General features: G+C 35.9%; 1 protein-coding gene across 15 annotated transcripts in view; it reads left to right on the forward strand.

Moving 5' to 3' along the window:
• The window catches only part of MYO3B (myosin IIIB), a 210,956-nt gene extending 207,602 nt beyond the window's left edge, over positions 1-3,354 (forward strand). For 10 of the 15 annotated variants that reach the window (XM_054070570.1, XM_054070571.1, XM_054070569.1 and 7 more), the window contains 2 exons: positions 23-69; positions 1,399-3,354. In XM_054070570.1, coding sequence (XP_053926545.1) covers positions 23-69; positions 1,399-1,534 — 183 coding nt within the window. In that variant the 3' untranslated portion in view covers positions 1,535-3,354. The remainder of the gene's footprint in view (positions 1-22; positions 70-1,398) is intronic. The other 5 variants (XM_054070582.1, XM_054070575.1, XM_054070581.1 and 2 more) reach the window with 2 other exon arrangements.
• Positions 3,355-14,112: the final 10,758 nt, after the last annotated feature.

Consider the following 14,112-nt stretch of genomic DNA (forward strand, 5'->3'; position numbering starts at 1 on the left):
GTGTTCTTGGCCCTCTCCACAGGGAACTCTAGAATATCAAGGGAGCAAGAGGAAGCCAAGAAAACTTGGGTAAATATCTATCTTCTTAGTTCTAAGCAACTGTAAACAGAAGAAGTCCTTTGTGATATTACAGAATATGCAAAACTTTCTAGAGAGGTTTCTAAAAATAAACAATTAACATATTTCTGTGCATTGACATTGGAACATAAAACTTGTATGTACTGCTGTCTGCAGACACTAGAACTGATTCTTACAAAATGTGCTCCTCAGCTCTCTCTGAGCACTACTGCTAGAAAAAAAATAAAAAACAAAACAAAAAAAGAACACCAAAAAAAACCAAACCAAAACAAAAAAAAGCTTTCATGTTTTAACTGCATTTAGCACTGGGGAAAAGTGCTGGATGAAGGAAACTGAAGTTCTCTGACCTAGAACACAGACAGAAGCCCTGCCAGCTTTGCAGCTGCACACTCACAATGGGTTTCAGCCCTCCTGGGGGAGCACATTTTAAAAACTGATAGAGGGGCCAGCCAGCCCAAAAGCAAGTTGCTCCTTCTGTTGAACTGAGTCAGTTCTCATTGTCACGTGAGCACTTATCACCTGGTGATAGGTAGAAACCACGGAAAACAATTTAGAAAAGCCAGGCTGGTTATTACACAATTGCCAAAATATTCCATTGACTGGTCACGTGGACCAGAGAGAACTGATGAATGATTGGTCTTGCAAATGCATCTACTCCAAAAATAAATGAGAACTTCCTGTATTATTTACTGTATTTTTAATTAATATTCTGAATAAAACTGTATGAATAGGAGGTCTTTGAGTCAAGATTAAAGCCCCAAATTTTTCACAGTTCTGCAAGGTTTGGTTTATTTTATCTCCTTCTCTTAATTTAAAAAAGTCTGTTCCCATTCAGGAAACAAAAACACTAACATAGGACTGTAGTGCTCATCATATATCACAGGAAAATGAAAAACTCCTGATGTCATAGGGCTTTCCCCCAGAATGTGATGTACTTTGGCTAGTACTCACAGCAAACCAGTAGCTGCAATACGTTATCAAAATCATAGTCTACTTGAGGAGCATACACAGACAAAAAAAGCCACGCTGCTCAAACAAAATGCTTATTTGATGCAAATGGTGTATTATTCTGTACACTCAAATGGAAAGACTATATTGCATTTTGCTGGTCCTCAGAACCATTCAGAGTATAATCTTAAAAAACTTAGAGCAAATAAAAGTATCTATCAAAGCCATATCTTTCTCATCAAACCATCCTGTCTGTTTTTTAACCTTTCTTGTATTAGCACTCTTCATTTTCACATCCACAGAGAAGTTCATCCAAAGATATTGACAGAATTCATTTTTTAATTTAATAAATGTTGTTTGTTATCTTTCAAGCCAAATCAAAGTGCTGGATGGAGAGGATGAGTATTACAAATCACTGTCAGCTGTTGAGTCTATCCCTGAAGATGACAGCTTTCTCAGTTCCCCATCTCCTCCTTCTTCAAGAAGTGTGTCTTTTGCTCAAAGCTGAACCTTACTTTATTGACTAGTACTGGTAAGAGTATTTTCATGCTGGCAATCTCTTCCAATAACTTTGTGGGTGTGTGTTTATATAAGATATTTAAAAATGCAGTACTTCAGCTACTATCTTTCACTCATTTAGACCTCGTTTTGCAACTGTAAATTGTCCCATTTACCTGTATATCTGTAAGTAAATCCAGTAAAGGGGATCAGCACTACCTGTATGTGTTGATGTTGGTAATGTACACGTTTCTTAAACAGTAAGGTTAGTTTATACAGTTCCTACCCCTTCTTCGCTGCACTCCCCCGGCTGCTGTTCCCACCCTGTGCCATCCCTTCTGTTGTGCTGGCACAACTGCTGGTAGAGCTGTGTGAAAAATAAGATCAAGGAACTGAACTGGATTAAAGGAACTCTATATTAAAAATTTTCCATTGTGGTCATACTGGAAATGTTTTGTATTTCATTAGACTGATATTAAAGATGATCCTTTCTGTGCTGTATGTGGCCTTTAGCATAAAATAAAATTTTCAGAGTTAAATAATCTAAAATAATAATTCTGTCTCAATCTACCTTGTAAATATTTTTCTTGTAAAGTATTAGTTTACCCTAAGTTTAACTTCAAGTATTATTTAAAATATAAGAAGCAGAACAATTTTAAAGCTAACATTTCACACGCTGCTTCTTGTAGCCCTTGTGACTGAAACCATCATTATGACTGGTTGTTCTTGTTATCCATGCAAATGCTTAATTTCTTTCTTAACAGCTCTGTGCTCCAGTGACTCCTACCTTTCCACAGCCCTCTTGTATATAGCAGGAAAAAAACCTATCTTCTGCAAATTTTTCTACTTGCATATCACTTTCTTTCCAAATCCTTAATGAAACAATATGTAACTTCCTATGGAACACTGAGATGCTTTGCTGTTAACTGTTTCCATGACAAAAGCTGACTGTTTCACCTAACACTTCACTTTCTCTTTCGGAGCCAAAGTTTTGATCTGTGACAACTCTTTGCGTCTTTTCTATACAAGCTCTTGTCAAATACTTTTGGAAATAAAATATTCACAAGTGTACTGCCTTACAAATCTGCTCAAAATCATTCTTTTTTTTTTTTTTTGAGAAAACATTCTGATCAAATCTATGTGTATATCTAGATATAGAAGTATTGTGAATGAACTAAACAGACTTAATTATGATGCTGGGGTTTATCTCCCCTCCAGTAGGTTTACCCATTGTTATCTCTGCTAACAAACCTTCTTTCTCATGGAGGTAAGTTCACACCTGTTTCTTAAGCTACAGAATTTCTTACTCTCAGTGTTTGTTGGCACCGACTTTTTGACTATAGGACAAGGAAACATGACATGGGAGATGAGACCCTGGTGCAGTCAGGGCATCCCTGAGCCAGAATAGGGTTTGAAGGGAGAAAAGGTAATTACATAGATTGTTAAGCAAAACTTATTTCTCTCCTAATAAACACAGAAAAGTGTAAGTCAGGCGGGGCAGATGAGGGTGAGAGAAGGATTTGGCTGTTTCAGGAAGAACAGTCCTTCACTCATGCTTCACCCAAAATGTGACAGAAGGTTGAAACAAATGGTTAAAATCTTGCCATCCATTGAAGTCCTTCCGTTTACTCCTCATTCTGCTCTTCTGTATGTTTGGGTGTGGACTTAAGACCTTTTATAATTTAGACACTCCTTTAACAACAGAGAAGTGATGAGTAGCTGCAGATTAGTTAACTGTATAAGAAAATGTACTGCAAACATGAATGGCAATTGGTATGTGCCGATCAGTTCCTTTATATTTTGTCAATATGTAACAACGAGTACTTGTTTTGTTACCACATCAAAAATAACACAATTTTTCTTTTCCTATGCAATAAATAAAATCTCCATTAATTTGTAACATTATTTTAAGAGAGTCCAATTACTTAATTTATTCTCATATTGGCATAGGTCACATAGAGTTCTAGCAATATCAATGCTTTGTAGTTCCATCCTTTTTGAAAACTATTTGGGAAAATGAAGTTTTATTATTACTGCAATTCATATCATTATAATGCGTAGTTAGAGTTTAACAACAGTTTCACTTAAATGGTAGGGAGGCTTTCAGTTAGGTATTATGTCACCTGTCTAAAAAACAACAGTTTACCTTTCACTAAGTAATATATTACTCTGAGTAGTTCTATTAATTTCATAAAGAAGTAAGGGAAAGTGGAAATAATATATAATTCAGTGAAGCACTTAAACCAAAGCCTAAGTCCCACTGAAATCAATGACATTTCAGCACGTGATTAAGTGCTTTGCTGAATGGGGGCCCGAGTTAAGAAGAGCAGCTTCAGAACATTAAATAGCCAAGCACAAGCAAAATGTGAACACTCCCTAAGCACATTCCTTCTCTTTTTTCTTCTTCCCAATTGTTAAGCCTGTATCACTCTCAACCATCAGAATGGACTTCAAAGAGATTATAAGCAGGCTTTAATTACATGGAAAGGGTGAAATACAGTATTTTTCTTGTTATATGCAATGCTAGCATCTGCACCTTCTATAATTTTTTTAATTAGTTTAATGTCACTAATTTTATACTGAAGTTACTACCAAAAAACTGTTGTTGAGTAGTGTTTTTATTCTCACTACTTCTTTGCTAGAAACTGTGCACAAAGGTGCTCTGAGCATTTTATTATTTCATGACATCCCCCTTTTCTCGTTTGGTTTTTTATCAATTCACTTTACCCTCACCGAATAACCCCTGTGAAGTAGCCTTTTCTCATCCTCACTTTAGAGCACATACATTCCTGTAGATTATTAATGGCTGTATTCTCAGCTTACTGTAAAGCCATCCAGGCACACTGAAACTGGCCAGAGACTTGAACTTCAGTCCCCACATTGATAGATGTCTTTGAGTTGATTGGATTGCGTGCGAAAAGGAGTACAGGAGACACATCAGTGTGAGCGTATCAGTGGGGATTGCTTAGATTTTCTCCTTTGGTTTTGATACCACCAAAGCATTGTTCTGATTTATTTCCTTTCATTTATATTGTCCTGAAATATTAATGCATTTTCCTTAATAGTTCATAACATATCCTGTTCTTAATATTTTATAACAGTAAAAAGTTTAAATCCTGTTAGAAAGAAGAAAATTTCTTAGACAGTGTGTAATATATTAAATAGTTTTCAGCAGATGAGAGAGGAAAAGATGAAGTTCAACAATGGATTTTAATAGATTTCTTCTGTAGACCTTAATGGCACTAGAAACCTGCTCTTGCTGAGGACAATTTCTGCCTTTCAGTTATGGCAGCTTAAAAAACTTTCCTCTGTTCCAACAAAAATTGGACGGGGAGCTCTTGGAGATTAGCCCCTTTCATTTGGTAATTTTAAACGTGCTTCTCACTTAAACATTTACATCACTTTAGTAACATAAAAGGACCTTAGAATAGGAGTAAATTGCAGCCATCTTAAATTTGCCCCCACTGTGACCTCCCTTACCCATACACTGTAAGAGTGGTAGAAAGGGCTTTTGTGCACTGGAAGTCTTTTAAGTGGCCCCTATCAGGCCATCCAAGGAGCTGTTGTTACCTAGAAGCTTGTAAAATATGGCTATAAATAATCTAAAGCTAAAGACTTCGCTAAATCCAGTGATGCCAAAAGCTGATTTTCCTTTCCGTGGTAATAATCAACATCAAATTTGTCAGTGGTAGGTACAGAAAATAACTCACGCCAAACAATTATAAAGTCACCTTCCTGGAAGGAAAATTTCTTCCTAATAGTAGGCAACTACTGATTATCGGATCTCATTTAGCATAGTTGATGATGTAAGCATAATGCTTATATAAATTTATATTTATATGACATTTTTCTATAACTGAGAATGTTTACACTTCAAAGCAATTGTCTTGCTATGTTTTAATTCAGCTAAGGTCCTGACTTCTGGTGCGCTGTGGTACTAAGCGCCATACACAGCACACAGCCATACAACACTGGATTTTTTTTGTTTCAGTTTTAAACAAAAGGAATGTATTTAGACGTGGTCCTTTTTAATTGAGTTGGAGACCTTCTGACTTGCGCTGTCAGAGGGTAAAAGAGATGTACCAATTTACTTTCTTTATACTACTTGTTATGTACCCCCAATGCACTTCTCATTCAATATGAATTATTGCACACTATAAAGATTTTTAAGGAATCTCCTGGTGTTGCTCTTCTCTATTTTTAGATCCCTTCAACTTCTGCTATACTTCTTTTTAAAAGTAGTCTCGACTGGATAATCTCTAACCTTCATTGTCATAACCAACATTGTGGAGGAATATTTATTTCTATCTTCTATCATCATGTAAAAAAAAAAGTATAGTTTTCAATATAGAAGATAATACAAACTTAAAATATGTAAGAAATTGAGGACATGTAGTGTCTTAAGTCCATCATTGTTTGATATTGAACTTAATAATCAGTAGGAAAACAGAACAAGTTTCCTATACTTCATTATGTGGTTGTTTCTGACAGTGCAGCGTGCCTAAAGCCGGCAGTTTTAATGCACAATGGTCTCTCTTCAATATCCGTTGACCTTTGCTTGATTTCTTGTGTATAAGGACAACTGATCAAATGTCACATTTTAGAAATCAGGTCTGTCACTCTAAGTAGAGTTTCTTCACAAGTTTCCGCTTTAGTGAAAATGAGGAAATAAGAAGTTTGGGGGAAAGTTATATGACTTGATGGAGAGGGACTAAGAAGGTATTTTTGTGATGAGAGCGAATGGCTGGAGGTCAAGGTGTCTGGGTGGTACAACTAGCTATTTTCCAACAAAATTTAATTGATGTAAAATGGGATTTAAGTCCCAATTTAAAAATTTAACATTTTTTTTTTAAAATAATGCTATTAATGAAAAATTTGCTCCCTCTTTTTGTAAGAATTGTAATTGTATAGGGATATTGCTTTTTTATTGTAAAATAGTTGACAATGAGATAAGTAGCTGAAGTCTACTTAACTGAAGAGTAAGATGAGATAAGTAACTGAAATACTCTTATTTCTCAATCCTACTGTTTTTTTCTTAAAATGGAAGGAGAATTTTGAGAGACAGCCAAGCTCTGGCATTTTTAAAAGTCATCTGGTTAACCAGATACGTACAGTATGTTCAATTGAAAATAAAGCACAAAAGCATCATCCTTTAAGAAATAGGTAGGTACTCTTAGTACCAATATTTGAGTAAGACATGGCATGTTATAAACTTGCTCAGTCTGCTGCTAAATCCAACTACAAAAATACGACAAATAGTGTCAGTTTTGTTGTTAACAAAATTTTGTTAACAATATTTTGTTAATGTGCCTTTTCTCTAAAACTCTTCACCCGGGGAGGAGTTGTAATAGAATGCTTAGTTAATAGAAAATGTTTCTGCTTAACAACATAGCAGGACTCCCAGGCTGTCAAAATTAGCATAGGATGTTATGAAAACCAAAGGCCAGGGAGTGGTCCTCTGCGCCAGAGCTAAAGGTTGTGGAACTCAGTGAGAGGCTTTGTGTCTCCTTCGTGGTGGGCACTGGAACTGGTAAGGGAGAAGGCTGACAATTCATAACACTAGCACACTGTGTCTTTAGGCACAGACTGATGCCCTGACTCCTCTTAATGGACTTCTCAAGAATTATTGGAAATTACTTTATTACATGTATAAATCCAGTATCGGTCAGAACAATAAATACATACATTGTGTTATCAGGGGAGTGTTTATTGTGGTACTTGTGCTGTGATGCTAGAGGACATAGAAGCAGATAAGTGAAAAACACATCCTGGAATAACGTTTCCAGAAACCAGATTACATATTATTGATCAGGCCAGAAATAGATTACATTCCTTGCTTTTGTTTGGCAGGCCTGTTTTTTTTAATTGAATTGCAGAGAGATATTTTTTCAATAATATAAGTAGTATTTCATAAGCTAGTTGGCGAATGGAGATGCCAAGTTGGTAGGTCAACATTTACATTTTTCTGCAGAAGACCCAAGTCCAAATTTCTGATCCATCACCAGTGAAAAGTAAACTTGAAAGTCTCATCTTGATCTCTTAGTGAAAGTAATATCGCCACAACAAAGTCTGGATGCAGTCCATGGGGCTGGACTACAGCGCTGTGAGGGAGGGAGCCTTGTCAGGGCTGTTCCTAAAAAATCATTGTGCTACTGATTGTGGCGAGTCTCTGAGGAAGACCTATGTGAAACTGGAATAGCAGAACTGGCACACCATGCTGTGCAATGCACTGGTGGGGATGGGAGAGGACAGGACAGGGGTAGCCGCGTCTTATGATTCTGGTAGAAGCGATACTCTGAGAGCCGGATGCTGGAGTATGGCATTGCTGTATAGCTGGGAAATGATGGTGTAGAGGACCTTCGTTGGAACCTTTAGCAAAGGGAGAAGAATGCAGAGCAGGTACTTCACAAAATTGTGTGACATAGTTTGCTCAGTGTTTTTGGTCTTGCTGCTGCTCCCTGTTATAAGCAACAAATTAACATAGTTAATACAATGGGAGAAATTATGTAAAGGCTTCTATGACATAATGGCTCTTGCTGAGATCACAGTCTTTGCAACAGGAAATTTTAGTTTTGTAATTTCTGTCACCCTGAGAGTGAGCCCTCTTCAGTAGAGTTGCAAGGAAAACTATTAAAAATAATCTGATAATTTGATATAGTTGTCAATAATCTAAGATCCCCAATTTCTGATTAAAATATAATATTAAAAATAATCTGATAATTTGATATAGTTGTCAATAATCTAAGATCCCCAATTTCCATACACATATCTAAGACTGTTGAATGCTGTAGATGAAACAAGAGAAGCAGCTCAGTCCATCAGTCCGTACAGCTGAAACTTGGAACAAGACAATGTACTAACTACACTGTTCCTGGTTTGCCTTTATGCCTCAAGATGAAAGTAAGCTGTAAAAGAAAAAAAAAAGTATGAAAGTAACCACTGATTTTTATGTTCTTGTTCCATAGGATTAGTGTGATGAAAGTTTACATCCAAATTCAAAGATAAGCACTGTGCCTAATGCAGGTACAGACCTTAATTTATTTTATTAAATTGACGTCTTATAAATGAAGTTTTGAAAGAAAAACAAAGCGTGAGGTTTCATAAAACTGCATCTTTTGATAACTTATATTACAATCTCCTGCATTTTTAACTCTGTTCAGATTTACAGTTGAATTCCAATTGGAAATTGGTATTGATTGATTATGTTGCTCATTTAACATTCCAGCATGTTGCAACAATAATGCAACAGACTGTGATAAAATGGGATGTGATCTAACAGGACATGACCGATGGGATGAGAGCAAAACACTGAGTCTGCTGGTAGTGCTGTGCAGTAGTTCAGATTGGCATCTTATGTGCTTTGATTGTTCATTTCATTTTACTGTCATCCTACTGAGTTGAACATTTTAAAAGACACAGCATTTTTCCATCTGTAAGTCATGGAAAGACAGATGGATATGGAGAAACTCCACCTACAGTGCCTTGACTGAATGCCATTGCCCACTTAGTGGTAGAAAAATCCCTTCTGGAAAATAAGAATGCCCTTAAATACATTATATTGTGAAAGGCTCTTTAATATAGGAATGTACTGATATTTCCAATTCTTTTTTTAATGAGTACAAGTAAAACAAACTGGTTCTTATCAACAGAGCTGCTATATTATAAACACCGCTTCTGTTACACTGAAGTTAATCCCCATTCCTGTTACAAGAAACTCATCCTTATTAAAGTAACATTAAGAGCTTCTTTTTATTGATCTGCTCCTTTCACTTAATGATAGGAACTTACTGATGTTTTAATAATAACCTTGCAAGCTTTATCACATTTTACTTCAATGTGTGTTACAGAAAGATGCTATGGAAACTAACTTAGCATAAACATTTTGCAGATGTCTTTAAAGGTTAGGGAAAAAAAGATTTAGTTGCACTGCATGTTAACAAAGATGGCTGAAAAACTACAAGATAAAAGAGAGCCTCAAGTATGAACATCAAAGAATTGTTAATGACAAGAAATACCATTAGGGTTAGCATCCCTTTTGTTTCAGCCCCCTCACACCTGCAGTGTGTTGCAGATTCTGTCTTTGTTGGCACATCTGAATTACTTCCATTAGCATTTACAGAAAAGTGGCTGCAAAACAACAGAAATGTACCCCTGTTTTTTTCTGTTGCTCCAAAAAGTCAGATATTAGGTTCTCTGTGGGTTTCCTTCAAGGTACAGTATCTTATTGTAAAAGAGACTGTAGACCCAGGATTCCGTTGATTGCAAATGAGGTAGGTTGAAAGGAGAGGGGAGCTTTTGTTACTGCTAGAGAACTAATATAAGCAACTACAAGAAGCACACATAAGAAGCTCAGACATTAGCAATAGCAAAATCAGAGCGTGAAATTCAGATTAGCCCTCCACAGGCTGTGAGAGGGAGGGGGTATTGGAAGACTTGGCATGGCTAAAGGTGTAACCTGTTTCATTTGGCCCCTGAAAATTTTTAACAGATGGTGGGACCAGCTGTCTTTTTCAGCCATTTAATAAACTCTTCGGTGGTAACAGTTTGGGAAGTGGGGGGTTTCGAATTTTAGGCCAGAGGAAAAAATAAAGAAATCTGTCCCAATTGTCTTTGCCAAATAGTGAAGTCTGGAAACATTATGAAAAGTTACAGTGAAAAATCTAATTGATGATACTGTCCCGATTATTCATTTTAACCAAAGAGGAAAAAAAGAACTGCCTGTGCCCGAGTGGACTACTGCGTGAAAAAAAATGCCTATTATGTTGTTATCTTTATCTGTCATTTTAATTTCAGTTCTTGCAAAGGAGGCACATAATGAGATATTTTAAATGAGCTGTAGAATGAGAAACTGTCTTACTTTTTGAAACATGATACCATGTCAAAGTAGCAGACAGAGTGATCACTTATACTAAATATATATATATAATTTTTTTTTGGATAAGATCAAGTTTCCATGGTCTGACCAGGTGAATACAGCAATCAATGAACTTATCCTGACTTGCATAATACAGTGAAACAAAATGACAATACGCTGGTGTTTTAGAAACATACTGTGTTTGGGCTTTAATAGAAACCTTAGTGATATGTGGGGTTTTGCTTATTATGACAGTTTACTAAAAAATAGGCTACAACTCTCTTATTTCTGTTAAATTATTTTTTTTTTAAATTAACATTTCCAACACAACACTTAACTGGCAACTCTCAATTATATGAGATGTTTTATTTAAAAAGCATGTCTAGTGTCTTTGAACAGAACAGTTCTTTTTGCACATTTACATGCTACCCAGCTGAGCAGCCAACCCTTCCATTTGACAAGGGCTTTGTTCTGCCTACAGGCCTATTATAAGCCCTAGATTGTTTGCCCTTAATAAATTGCAACAATAAGACAGAAACCTCTTTCAAGTTAAGAGAAATAAAACACATTGCCTACATAGCAAAGCATATAAAGTTTAATAATGACAACAGAAACCTATCTACTAAACCTCATTTGCTTTGCTCCCAGATCACTGCAGTTAAGATTGCACAGAAAGTTTAGCATCTTTCCATGCATCGCACAAAAGATTAAAGATTAACAACAGTGGGACAAAACAACTCTAGTTACAGATATTTTTTACTTCGTGACATAAAATCACACCCGATACTATGTAAAGAGACTAGCGGGAGCTAAATGGGATAGAAATGTGATCACGATTAAATATAGAGCAGAAAAATGTCTTTAACAGAAGAGAGGAAGAAACAAGAGTGGAAATAATTCAAATTGAAAAATGTATACTACTCTCCAGTGTGCTGCGTATGTCCGCTTGTGTGTGTCTTTCAGGCCCTCCCTTGAATCACAAAGCCCTACCAGTTTTGCTTTTATTGCAGCTAATGGACATTCTTCCATGGCTCAAGTGTTTGTTGGGAACTTGTGATCTTAAACAAAATTGTTAAGCCCTGTTTATGAGGCCCCATTTGTAACATTCAGCTGTCAGCTGTCCTGTGTTTGTTGAAACGACTACCTTTGTTAAACAAAGATCTGCATATTTTTTCACTTAAGGTGGAAATTCCCAAAGTTTTTTAAAGTATATCTGCAAATTTGCAAAAAGGACAACACTCTGGACCCCCTGTGTAAAATTCAAGGTGAGTGTACCTGTCATAAAACAAGTAGAAATAAGTAATTTGAAAGAACTTTCTCTATTAGAAAGTCATTAGTAACTCAATACAATGTTTTCAGGAAGAAATTTCAGTCACTGTTTCGTTTATAGTTTACATTTTTTAATTATTTTTTTTAATTTGCAGATGGAAGTCCTGAGGATATAAGTATTTCTTTGCTTTGATAATAAGAGAAACACACTTAGTACTTGGAAATATTGCTGACGAGCTAAAAATACAGTGATATAAACTTTCAAAGGAAATGTAGTGTTTATGACAGGTATTGATTCAGCTGGGTTTAAGGCTACTTTTCTTTCTTTTAAGGTATTTTTCAGCTATGGATGATATTCTGAGGACTATTAGGTATTTTCTTGGGCATGTTCCATATTTCAGATACGCCTAACTTTTCTTCTGCTCAGCCACAATGTGCAGGAAACTTCAATGTCATCCAGCTTCCACAGGAAGGAGAAACTGAAGACCAAGGTGGTCACGGTTTTTCTCTCTCCTGTCTTCTTTTGTGTCAAAAAGAATTAGAGGCAGATTCTTCATTGTCTCTGCCACAGTACAGTGACAAGGTGCTAGCTTCACCGCTTCTTCCAAATGCTGAGCAGAACCAAACGGAGACCAAACAATTTGTTATCTCTGAGGAAGCAAAGCCTTCACATTTTACCCCATGGCATCCTAGCATACTAATCTCTGTTGTATCAATTTCTGGGTGATTCTTGGAAGAAGAATCTTAAAGGATGGATATGAAAAGAGAAGTATTAATGATCTTTGATGAAGGTAAAAATTAATGGACTTGTGAAAAATAGATTTGAAAACTATGACGAGGGAGACTCAGAAGAAAAGGGAGAAATCTACAAGGGAGAGAAAATAAAAAAACATGAAACATTAGGTTGCATGGAAGACGCAACTTTTAGTAAATTCTGAAGATTGTTCTCATCATGTACTATAAAACATTAAATCATCTCGCAGAGCATCTTGAGATACATATAACACCTATGGCAAAAAAACACTTTGAGATGCTTTGGAAGCTTCTTGAGAAGGCAAGTGGTGTAGTGACATATGACTCCAAGTAAGTTTTTTAGAATGCAGACTTACAAATGGATTAGTAATTAGAATTCAAAAATGTATCAAGTATTAGATTCCTAGCTTTTCTTCAGTAGGAAATAGCCATGATATTGAAATTGGTATCTTGGGATCCAGGATCCCTTTCAGAAATCACAAGAAAATCTTTACTTTTTGATGGTTCAAAGTATAACTTTTTTTGGGGGGGGAGGACTGCAGTACTGCAAGGAATCAAGTTTTTAAACAAGTAAACCCATGATCTTTTATAAATCTTCCATAAGCTTTGGAAAGAACCTTTCCTGTAATGTCAGTCTGAGCTTGCAGAAAATACCAGCACAAAAAGAATGGTAAGAAAAGTGTTGGGATTGTTAATTTTCAAAACCGGTAATTATTTAGTTTGCTAGAAATTTAGTAGCTGAAACTCCAGAAAGGTAGCCTACTGTGTAGGTAATAAAAATCATATCTAGCTGATAAATAGTATATTTAACTAGCAAATACCTCTCCAAACAGACCTCCATAAATACGCTATTAGATGGCTTGATGTAAATAGATTCGATTTGATCTATCCTTCATATTTATAAGCATATTGTAGCAAAAACAGTTGCTATTCCTCATTTATCTAAGGAGGATTGTTTTCTTCTGTATGAACAATATAGCTTAAAAAAACCTTTCCCCTTATTTTTCAGGTGGGTATCTCTAACGTAAGTTTAAGTTTTCACCTTCAAATTAAATTGATCAAGAGATATCAGAAAAATAGTACAAGATCAAAATATATCACCTTAATTTTTCCAGCTCAATCTGTAAAAAAACAAGCTTCGCTCGAAATATCTAAGTATAGATATTGTTATTTTCTCCATACATAAAGATCTGAGATGTTTACAGCCCATTTACAATTAAGTACATAATCTGTATGCTCAGTTAGACTAAATACGTGTATTTTCATTAAAATCACACTATTGACATTTATGACAAAATAATTACTCAGTAGCTGGAAAATCGTGTTTAACAATAGCTCACATAACACTCTGAGAAGCAGGATTACAAGCTTGTTCTCAATATCCTATGAGTCTTCATTTGGCTCTTTGTACATCAATGTATAGCTGTAAATAACAACAGGGAAACCTAGACTGAAACAAAGGACTTGTAGGAAGAGTGCTAAACAAGGGTTAGATTGAACAGTTTTCTGCATCTTCTGGACTGTTCTGAATGGCCAATAATGAAAAGTACTCCAAACTCTTCTTCCTCTTTTGAACTCTCCAGACTTCCATGAGGTGAATGTGCCAGTTACCACATAAACAAGGCCTGTAAGACCATTATAGGAAGCCAGCCAAACATGGATTGACAAGGAGCTGGTAAGGGGGGAAAATAGCATCCCAAAACTTTATGTTG

This window comes from Cuculus canorus, chromosome 6, assembly GCF_017976375.1.
Source record: "Cuculus canorus isolate bCucCan1 chromosome 6, bCucCan1.pri, whole genome shotgun sequence".
Lineage (NCBI taxonomy): Eukaryota > Metazoa > Chordata > Aves > Cuculiformes > Cuculidae > Cuculus > Cuculus canorus.